We start from the raw sequence: 14,547 nt of genomic DNA on the forward strand, positions 1-14,547 counted from the left end.
AAAGTGTGATACCTAGTCTTCCCAGGGAGGCCTCCTGTCCATCAGTGACCTGATGAGTTGCTAGCCCAGGGGCTGAAGAGTCAGGGAGGCCCGGGAGAGAAACCTTGGTGCAGCCTGGTGATGGTGGGGGCAGTGCGGTCTTAGCAGAGTGTATGGGCTGGGGTACTGCTACTGTATTTCAGAGAGGTGACCCTCCTTGGGAGGGTGAAGAGGATCCTGTTGGGACTCTGGGACTGACCAGTCTTCCCTAATGTCTTTTAGAACAGAGCCCAAAGTGGGCTGCTGGCTTATTTCTGAGTCCGTGCACTTGAGAATAGGCCTCCCAGTTTGAGGAAGGGGGTGCTGCTCTGCACCTCAGTGAATTCTGCCTGGGACCACCCGGGAGAGGCATCTGGCACATTCCCGGAGAAGGATCCCGTGTCTGCGCCACGCCCTTGGCTCGGCCAGGTGTGCGCGCTCCTTGCGGGACGGGGGGAGCGGGCCGGGGAGCGCGTTTACAGCTCGTTTGTCTGCCTCGGAGGGCTGGGTCCTCCTTGTTCACAGGTGAGTCACGCCCTGAAACACAGGCTCTCTTCCTGTCAGGACTGAGTCAGGTAGAAGAGTCGATAAAACCACCTGATCAAGGAAAGGGAAGGCACAGCGCAGCGCCCAGGACTCCCGGCGGCCGAGGCGCCGGGCAGCGACCCCCGCCCGGCCATGCCCGCGCTCTGGCTCAGCTGCTGCCTCTGCGTCTCGCTGCTCCTGCCCGCAGCCCGGGCCACCTCCAGGAAGGAAGGTGAGTGGGCTCCGCGACAGCCCTGGCTGCGAACCTGCCTCTCCCTGCAGATGGTGAGGGCTGAGCACCTCGGAGGATTCCCAGCCCCTTCTCCCCTGCATATGGGGGTCCTCCAGGGATGGGTTTCAAATAACAGGAATATTAGAAAAATCCCGATTTAAAATGTGTGCTTTCCTTACTTTTAAAATGTTTCTTCTTGATTTTTTTCTTCTTCTTTTTCCCCCAAGAGGCCCCTGTTTAATCAGTAATAGGTACAGGAATGTTTTCCCAGGGTGTGTTTTATTAATGGGATTCGGGTGGGAATCTTGCCACGACTTATGAACAGCACGAAGGTTGAAAATGAACTTCTTCAGTAATCGTGCAATTCATGTTCCATTTTGGGGATGGGAAATCCTTTAACTTTTGTATAAGATTACTTTTTATAATTTTTCATGCATTATTCATTCAACGCGCATTTATAGGGCACTTATGTCCTATCATTTGATCCCATCTTGGGCACCCGATGGCTGTCATGTCTTGAGAAGTTAAGTTCATGTAAACAAAACTTTTTGAGAACCTAGCAACTGTTGGCTATACCCATGTGTCAGCTCAGACCACATATAACACCTAACGGGTGTTTTATTGCTATCCATGATATTTTCGTGTGTAATTACCCTGAGTTTTCACACTTATATGGCTTTCTGGTGGCATTTCAATAATTTATTCAGTAGATCCATAGCCAAGAGCAATTTTCACACCATGTATTGATTACAGTCTTTTTTTTTTCCCTAAAATTGTCTTGGAATGAACTTTCACCCTATTATCCTGACTGCTATTTTGAAAACCATGTATGAGCTAGGTGTGGTGATGCATGTCTGTAATTAATCCCAGCTGCTGGAGAGGCTGAGGCAGGAGAATTGTAAGTTTGAGGCCAGCCCGGGCAATTTAGCAAGACCCTGTCTTAAAAAATTAAAAATGGCTGGGGTTGTAGCTCAGTGGTAAAGCACTCACCTAGCATGAATAACGCTCTAGGTTTGGTCCCAGTACCATAATAACAAATAAGTTAATTAATTTTAAAAACCATGAATGATTGCTACATGCACAAAAAATGCAATTGTGAAATAATGAATCTGTTCATTTGTTTGACTTTGGACCATTTCACCATGTATGAGTATATTGAGACATTATGTGGTATACTTTAAATATATACAATAAAAAATTTTTAAATGTATGAAAATGGCCATGAAGGGTAGATTCCCTTAGGGTTAGGATAATAGTTGTATCCTAGTAGGAAATATAAAAGTAGGAATATTTTCTTAATACTAGAATTAAAAAGGGACAGCTTATGGATCAACTACTTAGAATCCCTTGATTTAAAAAGTAAGAAATGGGAAGTAGATTTGCTCCAGGGCACACAGGCAACTACTGCCAGCTCCATGGGTTTGATCCAGAGGTTCTTAGAGACTATTTTTGACCACATTATAAAGGTGAGGGAATAAGGAATACACACACACACACACACAAACACATATAGTGTACACTATTACATATATTTTTTAAAAACACTTTTAGTTGTAGATGGACACAAATACGTTTATTTTGTATATTTAGTTTTTAAATATAGTGCTGCTGGGGATTGAACCCAGTGCCTCATGCACACTAGGCAAGCAGCTCTACCACTGAGCCACAACCCCAACCCTATATGTATGTTTTTAACCTGATAGATAATTATTGGAGCGAATTTCCCCTTGGCTTCAGTTGAATGTATATGTGTGTGTTAGCATTAGGTAACAAAAATAAATATGTAGACTGCTATAGATTGTTTAATAAAATCAGACTCCCCAGCACAAGGCTGGGACTCCCTTGGCAAAAATGAACTCCTTCTGAGCAGCCCATGTAGACACAAAGTTAGAAGCAATGTTCAGGCTCATTTTCAGCCTTTCTCCTACCTTGGAAGTAGTCTGCTTAAGATATTATATTCCCTCCTCAAAAAGATTCATTTAGGGGCTCAAAGAAAATGCGAACAGGTTGGTGTTGGGAAAGAGTGCTCAGACTTTTCCATTCATGGCATGCTGGCATGTGCTGAAAGTATGGTACCTGCCCCATTTCAGAGTGACCCGCATCTGAGGGTCCTGTGGGCTGTACCCATGTAGAAGCTGAAGCTACTTACTGCTTGTTCTGCTGCAGGTGGAATGTGGCCAGCAAGACTTTCGGGTTGGTCTCAATAACAGCTTTGGAGTCAGCCTGACCTGGCTGCAAATTTGACCCATTCACTTACTGGTTCCTTATTATGAACATTGTCAGGCTCCTCAACTACTTGGAGATTGCTTCTTCGCCTGGTGAGTGGAAGCAGTAGTACTATACAACCTTGCAGGGTTGTTGAGAGGCTGGAGAACTATGGTGAATGGCTTTAAAATGCCTGGAACCCCATTTCTTTAAAAAGTCTGCAGGCAGCAGTACAGGTGTAGTGAACTTAATGCCCAGAGACCAGTGAGAATAGCAAGGGCTCCGCTTCAGGAGCTCATGGGGTGAGAGTGTGTGGCCTCCAGCTCCAGTGGTTGGGACCAGACTTCCCAGGGGGAGGCATGGCTGGAGAAGGAGTGAGGAGACAGGAGTGAGATGAGAAACCAGGCCATGGGTCTGTCTTGAAGGGCCTTTGGGGGCAGGCTGTGCAGTTAGGATGGTGCCCTGGGGGCACAGAATTGCTGCAGATGGTTTGGATGGGTATGATTGGATCTGTTTTCAGAAGGTCACTCACTTCAGGGCTTGGAGGATGGGATGGAGATGGGAGAGCCAAATAAAGGGCCACTGTGGTAATCTGATGAGAGATGGTGAGGGATGCCATCATGGTGGTGGAACCGCAAGAAGAAACAGATTACAGAAACGCTCACACGGTGAAATAAAGACTTCAGCAATCCAGAAAGTGTGCACTAAGGCTAGGAGTAAGGGGAAATTGAGAGAAATAAGGAAGAGTCCAGGGTGGATCTGAGGCTTTGGGTCTGTGTGAAGGGAATAAAGACTTTAAGAGGAAGATTTGATTTGGGAACAAGCTTGGGCCGCGAGTGGAGAGGAAGAGGCGTTCTCGTGGAGATCTGCTGAATCAGAGACGCCAGTGGAGATGAGCAGCCGTGCCCATGAAGGTCAGAGCTATGGTTTTAGACACTTAGAAGAGAAATTTGAGAGCCCACAAGAGGAAAGCAAAGCCTTGGTCACAGATGAGATCACCTGGGATGTAGACGAGCTGGACACCCCAGAAGAGCTAGAGGAACAATGAAGGAGAATACGACACGGCACTGAGGCTAGAGGAGAATGGAGAAGACCAGTGCTTTGTTAGTGGGAGGAGGAATTTCAGCAGCCGAGGCGTAATAGCTGGCATCAGATGTCCAAATGTGTGTACAAGGGATGGGGACTTAAAGGACACCGGTCATTTAAGAATGACCAATGTGAATGGAAAGCATAAATACGGTTACTTCATTACCCACCATCAGGTAAACTTGAAAGCAGTTTTTTCTTTAAGATTGGTGAATTCAGAATTTGTGATTATTGTAGATCATTCATTTGGCTTTTCCTATGCTTTGATACTGGGAAAGAGGTGCCGTGGATAGGAGAAAGGATCCCCCGGAAAGGTGTGGGTTCCCTTGTGGATCCTGTTATTCAAATAGTTGAAGTGCTAGAGTGTCGTGCAGAGAAGTGCAGGCACTGGGGTCAGACAGCCCAGGTTCAAATCCTAGCTCCGTCATTGACCATTGTGACACATTTACCTTGAGACTTGAGCAAACTACTCCATCTGTTGCTTAGTTTCTGTTTCTCTAAAATGAGCATGAGGAATTATTGTGATCTTTACATGAAAAGCACTTTGCCTGGTGCCTGGCAAACAGCCCGCCCGTCCTTAGTGCTCTTACTGTGAGGACTACCGCCCTGCGAGGGCCCAACGTCAGCAAATTGCCTTCTGGGTTTCAAGTGGTGAATTTTTTTTGAAAGGGCCTGTGTTAGTCAGCTTTCCTTTATTGTACAAAATACATGAGATGATCAACTTAAAAACAGGAAAGATTTACTTGGGCTTCAGTTTTAGAGATATCAGTCCATGATTGTTGATTCTTCTGCCTTTGGGTACATCAATCTTGTGGTGCAGAAAACTGTTCACCTTATGGTGAGTGGGGAGAGATGGGAAGGGAGAGAGAGACAGAGAGAGAGACAGAGAGAGATCCCACAATCCCTCAAGGGCACTGCCCCAGTGACCTAAAACCTCTCTCTAGGCCCTACCTCCAAAGCTCCATCCCTTCCAGTAGCACCATGAGCCTTCAACATACTGGGTCTTTGAAGGAAATTCCAAATCAAAACTATAGCAAGGCTTTTACCTCTAAGAAATGTGATCAGGAGTCTTTCTACTTTGGTTGAAATGAGCCCCAATTTTTAACTCAGTAACACAAGTGACGACCCAAAGCAGATTGGGATTCCCGGATCAGATTTCATGTCATTCTTCCCTTTTGTCACTCATAGACCTCATCCTACAGATTCATCAAATCGGTCACTCTAGGATATGCCCAGAACACCAGGTGACCCCACTTTTTAATGGAAAGGTTCCCCCTTGACTCCCCTCAAAATAATTTTGGCCAACTTGATGTTGAAAACATTTAAAAATATAGATGCAGTGGTTAAACATCTCTTAGTATTTAATTTAGTAAATTAGCCCCACAGACATATTTAAAGTCAGTAATTTATAGAATAAATACTAACATATCCGTATTGATTTGTTCACATTTCATGAAGTAATCACATTCGCTCTTTCCATTCACATCTGTCATTCCTAAAGCCACTTTCATAATCTCTTACTCTAAGCTAGATGACTTGATAGAAGTCCTAAATCTCTTTTGGATACTGTCACTGGAAAGTATGCCATTTCCAAAACTTTGGAAAGGCTTACAAATTATCCTGAGTTACTCATTGTGATCTTTGCAGCGTATCATCTTGAACTTATTTACGACAATCTCAGCACCCAGGAGAACGCACTATTATGAGAATTGTGCTGAGGGCTTGGCCTCTTTCTTACTGATAAGTACCCAATACAGTGATGGAGGACACTTAGCTTAACATGTCTTCCTCCAACAACACTTAAGTCACTGGGAAAGTGCCTTATAATATGTGAAATTCTAAAAGCACTTAAATGGGATCTCTTTTTTCCCCTGAGGGATAATTTTGGAAAAACAAAAACATCTACCTTATATTTAAGCACATATAGTAAACAGGAATATGGAATTGGGTTGGCGCATGAGCTGGAAATTCCTATGTAGGCCTAAATTTGGGACTTCTAGAACCCGGGGCAGCCACTGGTTTAGCTCCACTGGTCCAAGAAGCTGAGGAGGATAATTGCTGTCGTGTGATCAGTGTTTATGGGAACGTCAGCATGAAATCAAAGCACTGAGGCAGTGTTGGGAACATGTTTCTTATTTAAGTTCTTAGGGCTCAATCGTATGGACATTTGTTTTTCCTGGAGAAATTTGCAAGGACAAGACTTGAATCATCTATTACAGAACAGTGTAGAAATAGTAGCTCTATCAATACAAGGACACTTTAATTTAGTTGCAGATTAAGCCTAGTAAATTTGGGAATCATTCCTGGGGCTGTGTTCCAATATAATCTCCAGATAGATGATGTAATATTTGAATCATATTCAAGGACAAAAGCCGTCTTTTCAGTGTCTGAGGGTGACTGTGTCTGTATGTGTCTCTCCCCGCTGGACGAACATGCATTTGTTTATATCGCAGTAATGAAAGTAGAAGAAAATCTTTTTCTTCCAACACTGAGTAATGCAAGGGCTTGAGTCTTTCCTGTCTGTCCTACCAGAGGAGAGAGGTGGCAATCAGCTGGTCAAGGTAGCCATATGCTGGACTGCTTCAGGGCTTGCAGACCACTTATAGAATTCCAACTGTGTCTTTTCCAGATTTTATTTTTACTTATTGTGGGAATATGAATTTCTACATTTGGAAAAAAAAAAAGAAAATCAAGCTGTTGCCAAATCATTTCTTACAACTAACTAAAAAAGTAGATAAATTATCCAAATGTTCAGTTGCACTTACATGGAACATTTCTTATAGAAAGATTTACATTTCATCACTTTTTTCTCTTACTACAGTATTTCAGAATAAAAATGAGAGTAGATCTTGAGGGTTCTCTGAAAGAGCCTCTGTTTTTGTAAATGAGGAAGATGACAGCCAGGGAGGTACATTGACTGCCTAGATTCTCACAATGGGCCACAGCAGAGCTGGGCTCCGGCAGGGGTACTGCTTTCACACATGGGAATTGGAGGCACTGAAGGGCTGGGCCAGGCTTCAGTTCTTTAGTTGCCTGTGGAACATTCTTTTTTTTGGGGGGGGGGGTACCAGGGATTGAACTCAAGGCCCTCAACCACGGAGCCACATCCCCAGCCCTATTTTGTATTTTATTTAGAGACAGGGTCTCACTGAGTTGCTTAGCGCTTCGCTTTTGCTGAGGCTGGCTTTGAACTCGCGATCCTCCTGCCTCAGCCTCCTGAGCCGCTGGGATTATAGGCATGTACCATCGTGAAGCTGTGTCTAAAGGTTATTTTTCTGTCCCTGCTGGAGACTATTGGAGTCTTTCAGGAAGAGTTCAGTTTCATGGCCAGAATGAACTTTGCACAGACTGTTATTTCAAATTACTGCCTACTTTGCTCTTGGTAAGAGGGGATTCCAAACATTTAAAGATTGTGTCTCAGTTCTATTTTGCAACAGCCGAGGGTCCAACAGTAGTCTAAAGCTGCTGTTCTGGCCTCATGTAGGAGTTTGTACCATGGTAGGAGGGGGTCTTCACAAGCTGAGGTCTGCTCGGGACCAGAGGTAAGGCCACAGCCGACGTGGCTGAGCAGTGGTCCTGGAGAAGCAGCACGGGTGTCCCACTGAGGTGCAGGACACCTTGCTCCTACTCCCCGACGGAGACTTGTGGCCAGGCTCTACTGGGATATTTGTTGCTTCTGCCCATGGCTGTCCCTGGAAAGGACATGAACCCTTCACCAAAATCTTGATGGCTTTGGATTTGAGTTGAAAAAATTGTCCATGTTCTATTATTCAGAGTTTCCCAAGTGTTTCAAGGGCCAAACTTTGTCATTCCTTTCTTGATGGCCAAGCTCCCAAGAGCCCATTTAATTCATTTTTCTAACTTCAACCAATGTGGTTTTAATTTGTTGTTTTCAAATGGAATTTTTTTTTCAGAAAATAAGTGAGATTATTTTCCAAATGCACTTCAGACATATTTCCCCAATGAACACGAGTCACCGTCATTCCCAGCTGAACTGAGTATTCTAATGGTGCATGGTAAGCACACACACATCTAAGTGTGTCTGTGAAGGATAGAGCAAAAGAAAAAAGTCCGTGGCTCCTGGGCACAGTTGCACAGCCTGTAATCCCGGTGGCTTGGGAAGCTGAAGCGGGAGGATTGTGAGTTCAAAGCCAGCTTCAGCAATAGTGAGGCGCTAAGCAACTCAGTGAGACTCTGTCTCTAAATAAAATACAGAATAGGGCTGGGGATGTGGCTCAGAGGTTATGTTCCTGAGTTCAATCCCTAGTACCAAAAAAAAAAAAAAAAAAATCCACGGCTAACTTCCTTGTATGAAAACATATTATTCACAAAACTAATGAAAGGTTTAAAGAGAAATATTTGTTCATTAGATAACTTTTTTTTAAAGGAACTAACAGAACACAAATTTAAATGGTTGAAAAATCACATTTAATGTATAATTCAGTTATCTCCAATTTTTTTTCCATATAAATCAGATATTTTTAAAAAAAAATTTTCTTTATTCAGACTCCCAAAATGTGATTTCCCTCCTTTTAGTCTCATTTGCTTCAGGTGTCACCCCTTGCTGTACGGGCCTCTATAATTTCCTTTATTTCAGCTGCTTCCTAAAGGGGCCTATGTGACCTCTTTCTAGGCTGGGTAGGAAAGGCCCAAATGCTTTATAACAGTCAAATGGTCTTTCTATATTGGAATGACTTTTTTAAATAGATAACCTCATAGAAACAGAGAAATCTCTATTTCTATGATCAGAGGGGCGTGGGGTGCCATGTTGGAGGCTGAATATTTTCATAGAGCTCCTTACCACAAGCGCTGTAGCTGATGCCTTTAAAGGTGGTGGGTGTATCCCCTGGGCCCTACTCCTCGCTTCTCTTTACCTCTGAACCCACTCAGACTGAGCCCTCGGATTCTGCCTTCGTCCTCATGACGTTCCTTTGTTGCTCCTAATTCCCCTGTTTACTGGAACTGTCTTTCCTTTCCACACAGTTCACCTGGGCGCTGGTGTCCCAGTGTTAGGGGAAACATCTCCAGGTGTGGTCTCCGGGCTGAGTCACTGCACATGCGAGTTTGCAAGTCTGGCTTGTGACATAATGTATTATGAACCCTTGGCTGATCATAGGCGCCTCCTTTTAGTTCATAACCATTCAAAAGGAAAATGTGGTGATCTCAGTTTCATAGACTCTTGATGACTTAGACAATTTAGAGTGGAAAGATTTACCCATGTTCCATCACCCAGAGCTGCCCATGTGATCAGAGCCAGGCTGTCATTTGGCTCCTCACTGTGCGTGACGCTGCAGCCCCACTTACACTGGGGGACAGTTACATGTCCCTGGAAGCAAATGGATCAGGCAAAGTAGGTACCTGGGGTTCTGGCTGTGCTGGCTGCCAAAACGTGAGAGAGAGGATTGCATTAAAGGTCCCTTAGCGAGGGAAATACCCTATCCTAACTAGAAAACACATTGTGGTGCTCTTTAAAAAGATAAAACTGGAAGTACGTGTTCACCCACTAAACCATAAAGTTCAAGACCAAATGAAGTTTGGTTTAGTGACAAAATATTCAGCTTTTGTTTTGAAGTATTCACCCAAACCCAGAAACACACTAAATTTAGAAAGAAACATTCCATGCAAGATGTTTTCGAACTAGAAAATACATATAAACATTTTCATGATCACATGTAAGCATAATATTAAAAATATTTTTTCATCTTGTGTAGCTCAGGTTCGAAGACTGGTTTTTACAAATAAGATCATAGCTTGCTGTGCCTTTGATGCCAAACCGATAGATAGCAGGTGTGTCTTTCTTTAGTCATAAGTACTGTGCAATTCAAATATTTGTAAAAATAATTTTTAAAATGTTAGGATAAACTGGGTGTGGTGGTGCATGCCTGTAATCCCAGAGACTCTGAATGCTGAAGTAAAAGGATCCCAAGTTTGAGGCTAACCTGGGCAATTTAATGAGACTCTGTCTCAAATTAAAAAAGTCTAGGGATATAATTCAGCGCAGAGTGCCCCTGGTTCAATCCCCAGTACCACAAAAACAAAAACAAACAAACAAAAAAACCAACTATTTTCAACTTAAATTCCATTCACCATTTTGAGCTATAATCTGGACTTCTTATTGAAGGACCTCAGTAGAGCTGACTTCATGGAAGTACTCGTTACTGTATTTAAGTATAAAAGGGTGATCAGTTTACAGACCAGTCCTTTGACTCTGAAGTAGGGGGTAGTGTCCCATAGTTCAGTTCAGTTAGTTTTGTATAACTCCTTAACAAACAAAGGGTAACCTAGTTGAGTTTTTAGCTCCAAGTTACCTCTCCCCATTATTATGATTTTCCTTTACAAATCAAGAATTTTAAGAAGCAGAGGAAGTAAGGGCATAAAATGAAGTACAAGTGAATGAGTGAGAGAGTGGTGAAGTCCATGTCCCTGTTCGGAATGTTACACAAAATTAGGCGGGAAAAAAATGGGTGGCATAAAACCATGGTAGTCATGGAGGCAATGCTAAGGAATTCTGTGTTTAACCTGAAAGGAAAGGAAAGATATCTTGGAGCTCGAAGCAGAGAGGTTTTGAAAATGTGTATTTTGAAAAGCTTCTCTGGCTGTGGAGTGGGGGCAGGCGAGAGAAGCTGCAGTAATTCCCACTAGGAAGCCATAGCGGTCTATAGGTGATTGGGACTTGGCCTAGCGTGACCATAGTGAGACGGAGGTTAGGGTGTGGCTTTGGAACGTCCCCCCAAATCTCATGCATTGAACAGCTGGTTCCCCAGTGCAGCAATGTCCAGAGGTGGGGTTTTTGGAAAGTAAGTGATGGAAGGATAAGGAAGGGCTCTGACCTCACCCATGGACTAATCCACTCCTTAGATTCAAGGACTACTGAGAGGAGGAGGAAACTGTTGGCAGGTGGGGCGTGGTTGGAGGAAGTAGGTCACTGGGAGGGGTGCCCTGTGGGAGTGTATCTTGTTGCTGGCCTCTCTCTCTCTGTCTCAGTCAGCCTCCTAGCTGCCATGAGGTAAGCACTTCTCTCCACCATGCCCTTTGGCCATAGTGTTCTGCCTCACCTCAGACTCAAAGCAGTGGAGCCAGCAGCCATGGACTGCAGCCTCTGAAACCACAGCCAATAAAGCCTTCTTCCTTCGAAGTGTTTTTCTCCGGGTGTTTGTCACCGTGATGAAAAGCCGTCCAACGCGGCAGACTAGGATTTGAGGCTTTAGTAGGTTATGGCAATAAGGTTCAGTAAAGCAGATGAGAAAGGTGGGGACCTGGGTAGACAGCCTCCAGCTTTCAACCCGAAGCAGGACAGTCTCGGATTTGGTTTTAAACCTGTTCGTTTAAAGAGCCTTGCGCTGACCACTTGAAGCAGTCGATGGAAGCGTCTTGGGCAGTCAGCCCCTATCAGGCCATGGAAACCCTTGCCTTGGATGGGATGGGCCAAGGAGGGAGGAGAGGGTGAGGAGTCACCAGGGTTCACCAGCACCTAGAGCTAGAGGAAGAAAGGAGCCAACGGACCTCCATGGAGAGGTCAGAAGCCAGAGGAAACCTGGAGAGAGTTGTCACCGTATCCAAGGGAAAGCTTTGGTGTCTCAGGGAACACAGGCACACGCCTTTCCCCTAAATAAGGGAAGTTTTTTTTAATATTTATTTTTTAGTTGTGGATGGACATCATACCTTTATTTTATTATTTTTATGTGGTGCTGAGGATAGAACCCAGGGCCTCGCACGGGCTAGACAAGTGCTCTACCGCTGAGCCACAACCCCAGGCCAAGGAAGGGAATTGAATGACACCTTTAGGTGGTTCACACTTGAATTCGTTCACAGATTACAGGTCACTCATACCTAAACGGCACTGCTGTTTCGCTGAATCCATATTCATGCGCTAAGCACCTGAAATGGCAGCGAGAGCCACAGAACGCGACGTCATCACAGCCGGCACACACTGTCAGGTTCCAACACGACGCCCAAATTCCTAGCTCCTGACACAGCCCCAGAGCAGCCAAGCAAGCTACCTGTTACCTGCCCGATGGCTGCCCGCTGATCTCAGGCTCCTTCCAGGTGGGGCCAGAGAGCATGCAGCCCCAGGCTCAGGCCGCAGAAGGGCACTTCCTGGGCAGAGACCATTCCCGTGCTGTGAGCAGAAAATACCAGTTGCCCTCACGGCTCTTTCTGTTCCCATCTCACCATGGATTTTTTTCTTTCTTCTTTTTTTTTCTGAAATATTGCTTTTTTTTTTTTTTAACACTGAATGCTACATATGTAAACAACAAAAAAACTTTGTGTATTGCACTGGGGAAATTTGTTGGGAAGTTGTGTTGGGGAAATGTCCAAGTGGGTCACTCTAGTCTGGACAATTTCAGGGCGTTCAGGTCCTCGTTTGGCCATTCCTAGAGTCTGGCTGCCTGCATTTCTCCCTCCATTCCTTCCTTCCTTTGCTGTGTTCCTCCCTTCTTTTCTCTACCCCTTCATGAATGCATCCTCCAACAACCACGGTAAAGCTCTGTATTGGTACCATTGGAGTGCAAAGTGAGAGATGCTAAGAGGAACTAAGTAATAAACATAAAATATTTATGATCCAGGATAGAAAGTGGTAGATGCTATGACAGAGGCAAGGTTAGCGTGCCCCAAGCAGGCAGAGAAGGGAGGAAGTGTTGGAAGGTTATTCAAGGGAAATGCACAGTCTTAAAAAGAACTTTCTGGCTGCTGTGTGGAAAATGGATTTGGGGAGAGCTGGAGCAGGGAGTGCCCCAGGCAAAGGCAAGCCTGAAGGGCACAGGTGGTGGCCAAGAGCTGGTGCCTCCTGGGGTCCAGAGACCTAGAGAGTGGAAGAGGCCAGAAGTAAGTTTGTGTGGCATGGGCCACACCTTCAGGGTTTTACAAAACTTAGGATTTTTAATTCTGTGATTATTGTAAGAGCTCTCAAAAGTACGATTTCACAAATCGGACAAACATGGGAATTAGAGCACCTTGGTGGAAACCGGCATGTTTTTAAGTTCGGAACAATAGAAAGAGGATCTGCCGGATACAGATGATTGTATTTATGCCAGTTCATTACCATTTCTGGTAATTCCTTGCCTGGAAAGGGCAATATTTCTGATGGGAAATTTAAAATGAGTTCTCAATGAACGGTTACCATTGGTGGCGGTCCCCCTCCAAGGCTCGCCCAAGTCCAACCCTAGGAAACATTTTCTGTTTCCTTTCATTCTCCAAAGTCTACAGCTTGGAAACAGCCTTTGCCCCTTTGCTTCCTGTCCCAACCTGTTGGAGTCGTGTGTTCAGTGAGGGGTGGGAGCCCGAGGGATTCTGCATGCAGGGCTCCTTTGTTTACAGAGGGATCCCAACTCCTTTGATCTGAGTCTCCCGGTGAGTGTGGGTGGCAGTGGGCGGATCAGCCTGAGTCTGACTGCCTCTCAGGTCTTTCCTAAGAAGCACCTTGTGGGTCAGCAACCCTGTGATATTATGGTTATTATTATAATAAATACTTAAGTGCCAGCGAAGCCTCGAAGCAGCACACCACACAGCCAGACACAATTACCACCCACGCTTTGTGAGCCTTACAGAAATATGCAAAAATCTGCATAAAATGACTGCATTTCAGCAGTGTTTATGTGGGGCTTGAAGTGAACTTGATGAATTGCATTCCTTCAGCTGTGGGAAGAACCTGGCCGACAGTTAAGGATTTGGGGGAGTTGGAACAAGGGACAGAGAGAGCATAGGATGAGAGGTTTGGGAAGAGCGTGGGATAAATCAATTGTCAGAGAAGAGTGACGGTGAGAACCAGTTCAGTGAAAGGAGCCGGGCACCCTGCCTATTTTGATTTCTCGACCTAGTGAAGGCTTGGGCCTGTTCTGGGTTCAAGTCTGATTTGTTTCTATATTTTCTGATATGGTGATATGGGAATTAGATCTAACACCAGGTCCTGGATCCAGGCCGGTTCGTGGGGAAATAATAGACAAACATGGATAATGCACTCAGTGTTTGACAACACCAAATAAATATGTCTGTTTAATAACTTCTTTGGCAAAATTAAACACCAGAAACCCTTTTTTGAAATCTTCTGGCTCATAAAATCTGAGGGTCCAAGCACCCTGAATAGCTTCCCTGTTAGATAAGGTGATATTTATTAAATGAAGGAAATAAGTGTACATCTTGTTGACTAAGGACAGATGAAGGAAAGGGGAAAGGAGTAAGAATCAATGAAACAAAAATATATCCATAAAGTACTTTGAAAAGAATTTATCATGGCGGGGGTGGGGAAATCTGCAACAAAATGATAAGCAAGTAGTTTATAGTTTTAAGTTCATGACAATTAATAGAAAATCAGTGTGCTCAATAAATAAGTGGACAAAGATCATAAACCAGACAAGTAGCAGCACGGAAATAATGTAGTAATCCAGCATATAGCTCTTTCAGTTCTCCCACCCGTCTTGCGTACCTAACTTTGCTAAATGCTGTTTCATGCATTTTTCCTTAACAAATATCAATATCCTAAT

The 14,547-nt window shown here is 44.4% G+C and overlaps 1 protein-coding gene across 3 annotated transcripts in view; it reads left to right on the forward strand.

The window, feature by feature from the left end:
* The first annotated feature begins 508 nt into the window (after window positions 1-508).
* Lamc2 (laminin subunit gamma 2) overlaps window positions 509-14,547 on the forward strand; it is a 58,566-nt gene continuing 44,527 nt past the window's right edge. For 2 of the 3 annotated variants that reach the window (XM_005319714.5, XM_078022462.1), the window contains exon 1: window positions 509-775. In XM_005319714.5, the coding sequence (XP_005319771.2) occupies window positions 697-775 (79 nt within the window). In that variant the 5' untranslated portion in view covers window positions 509-696. Of the gene's footprint in view, window positions 776-2,951; window positions 3,094-14,547 lie in introns of those variants that run through there. The other variant, XM_078022461.1, reaches the window with a different exon arrangement.

The sequence above is a fragment of the Ictidomys tridecemlineatus genome, chromosome 10, assembly GCF_052094955.1.
Source record: "Ictidomys tridecemlineatus isolate mIctTri1 chromosome 10, mIctTri1.hap1, whole genome shotgun sequence".
NCBI lineage: Eukaryota > Metazoa > Chordata > Mammalia > Rodentia > Sciuridae > Ictidomys > Ictidomys tridecemlineatus.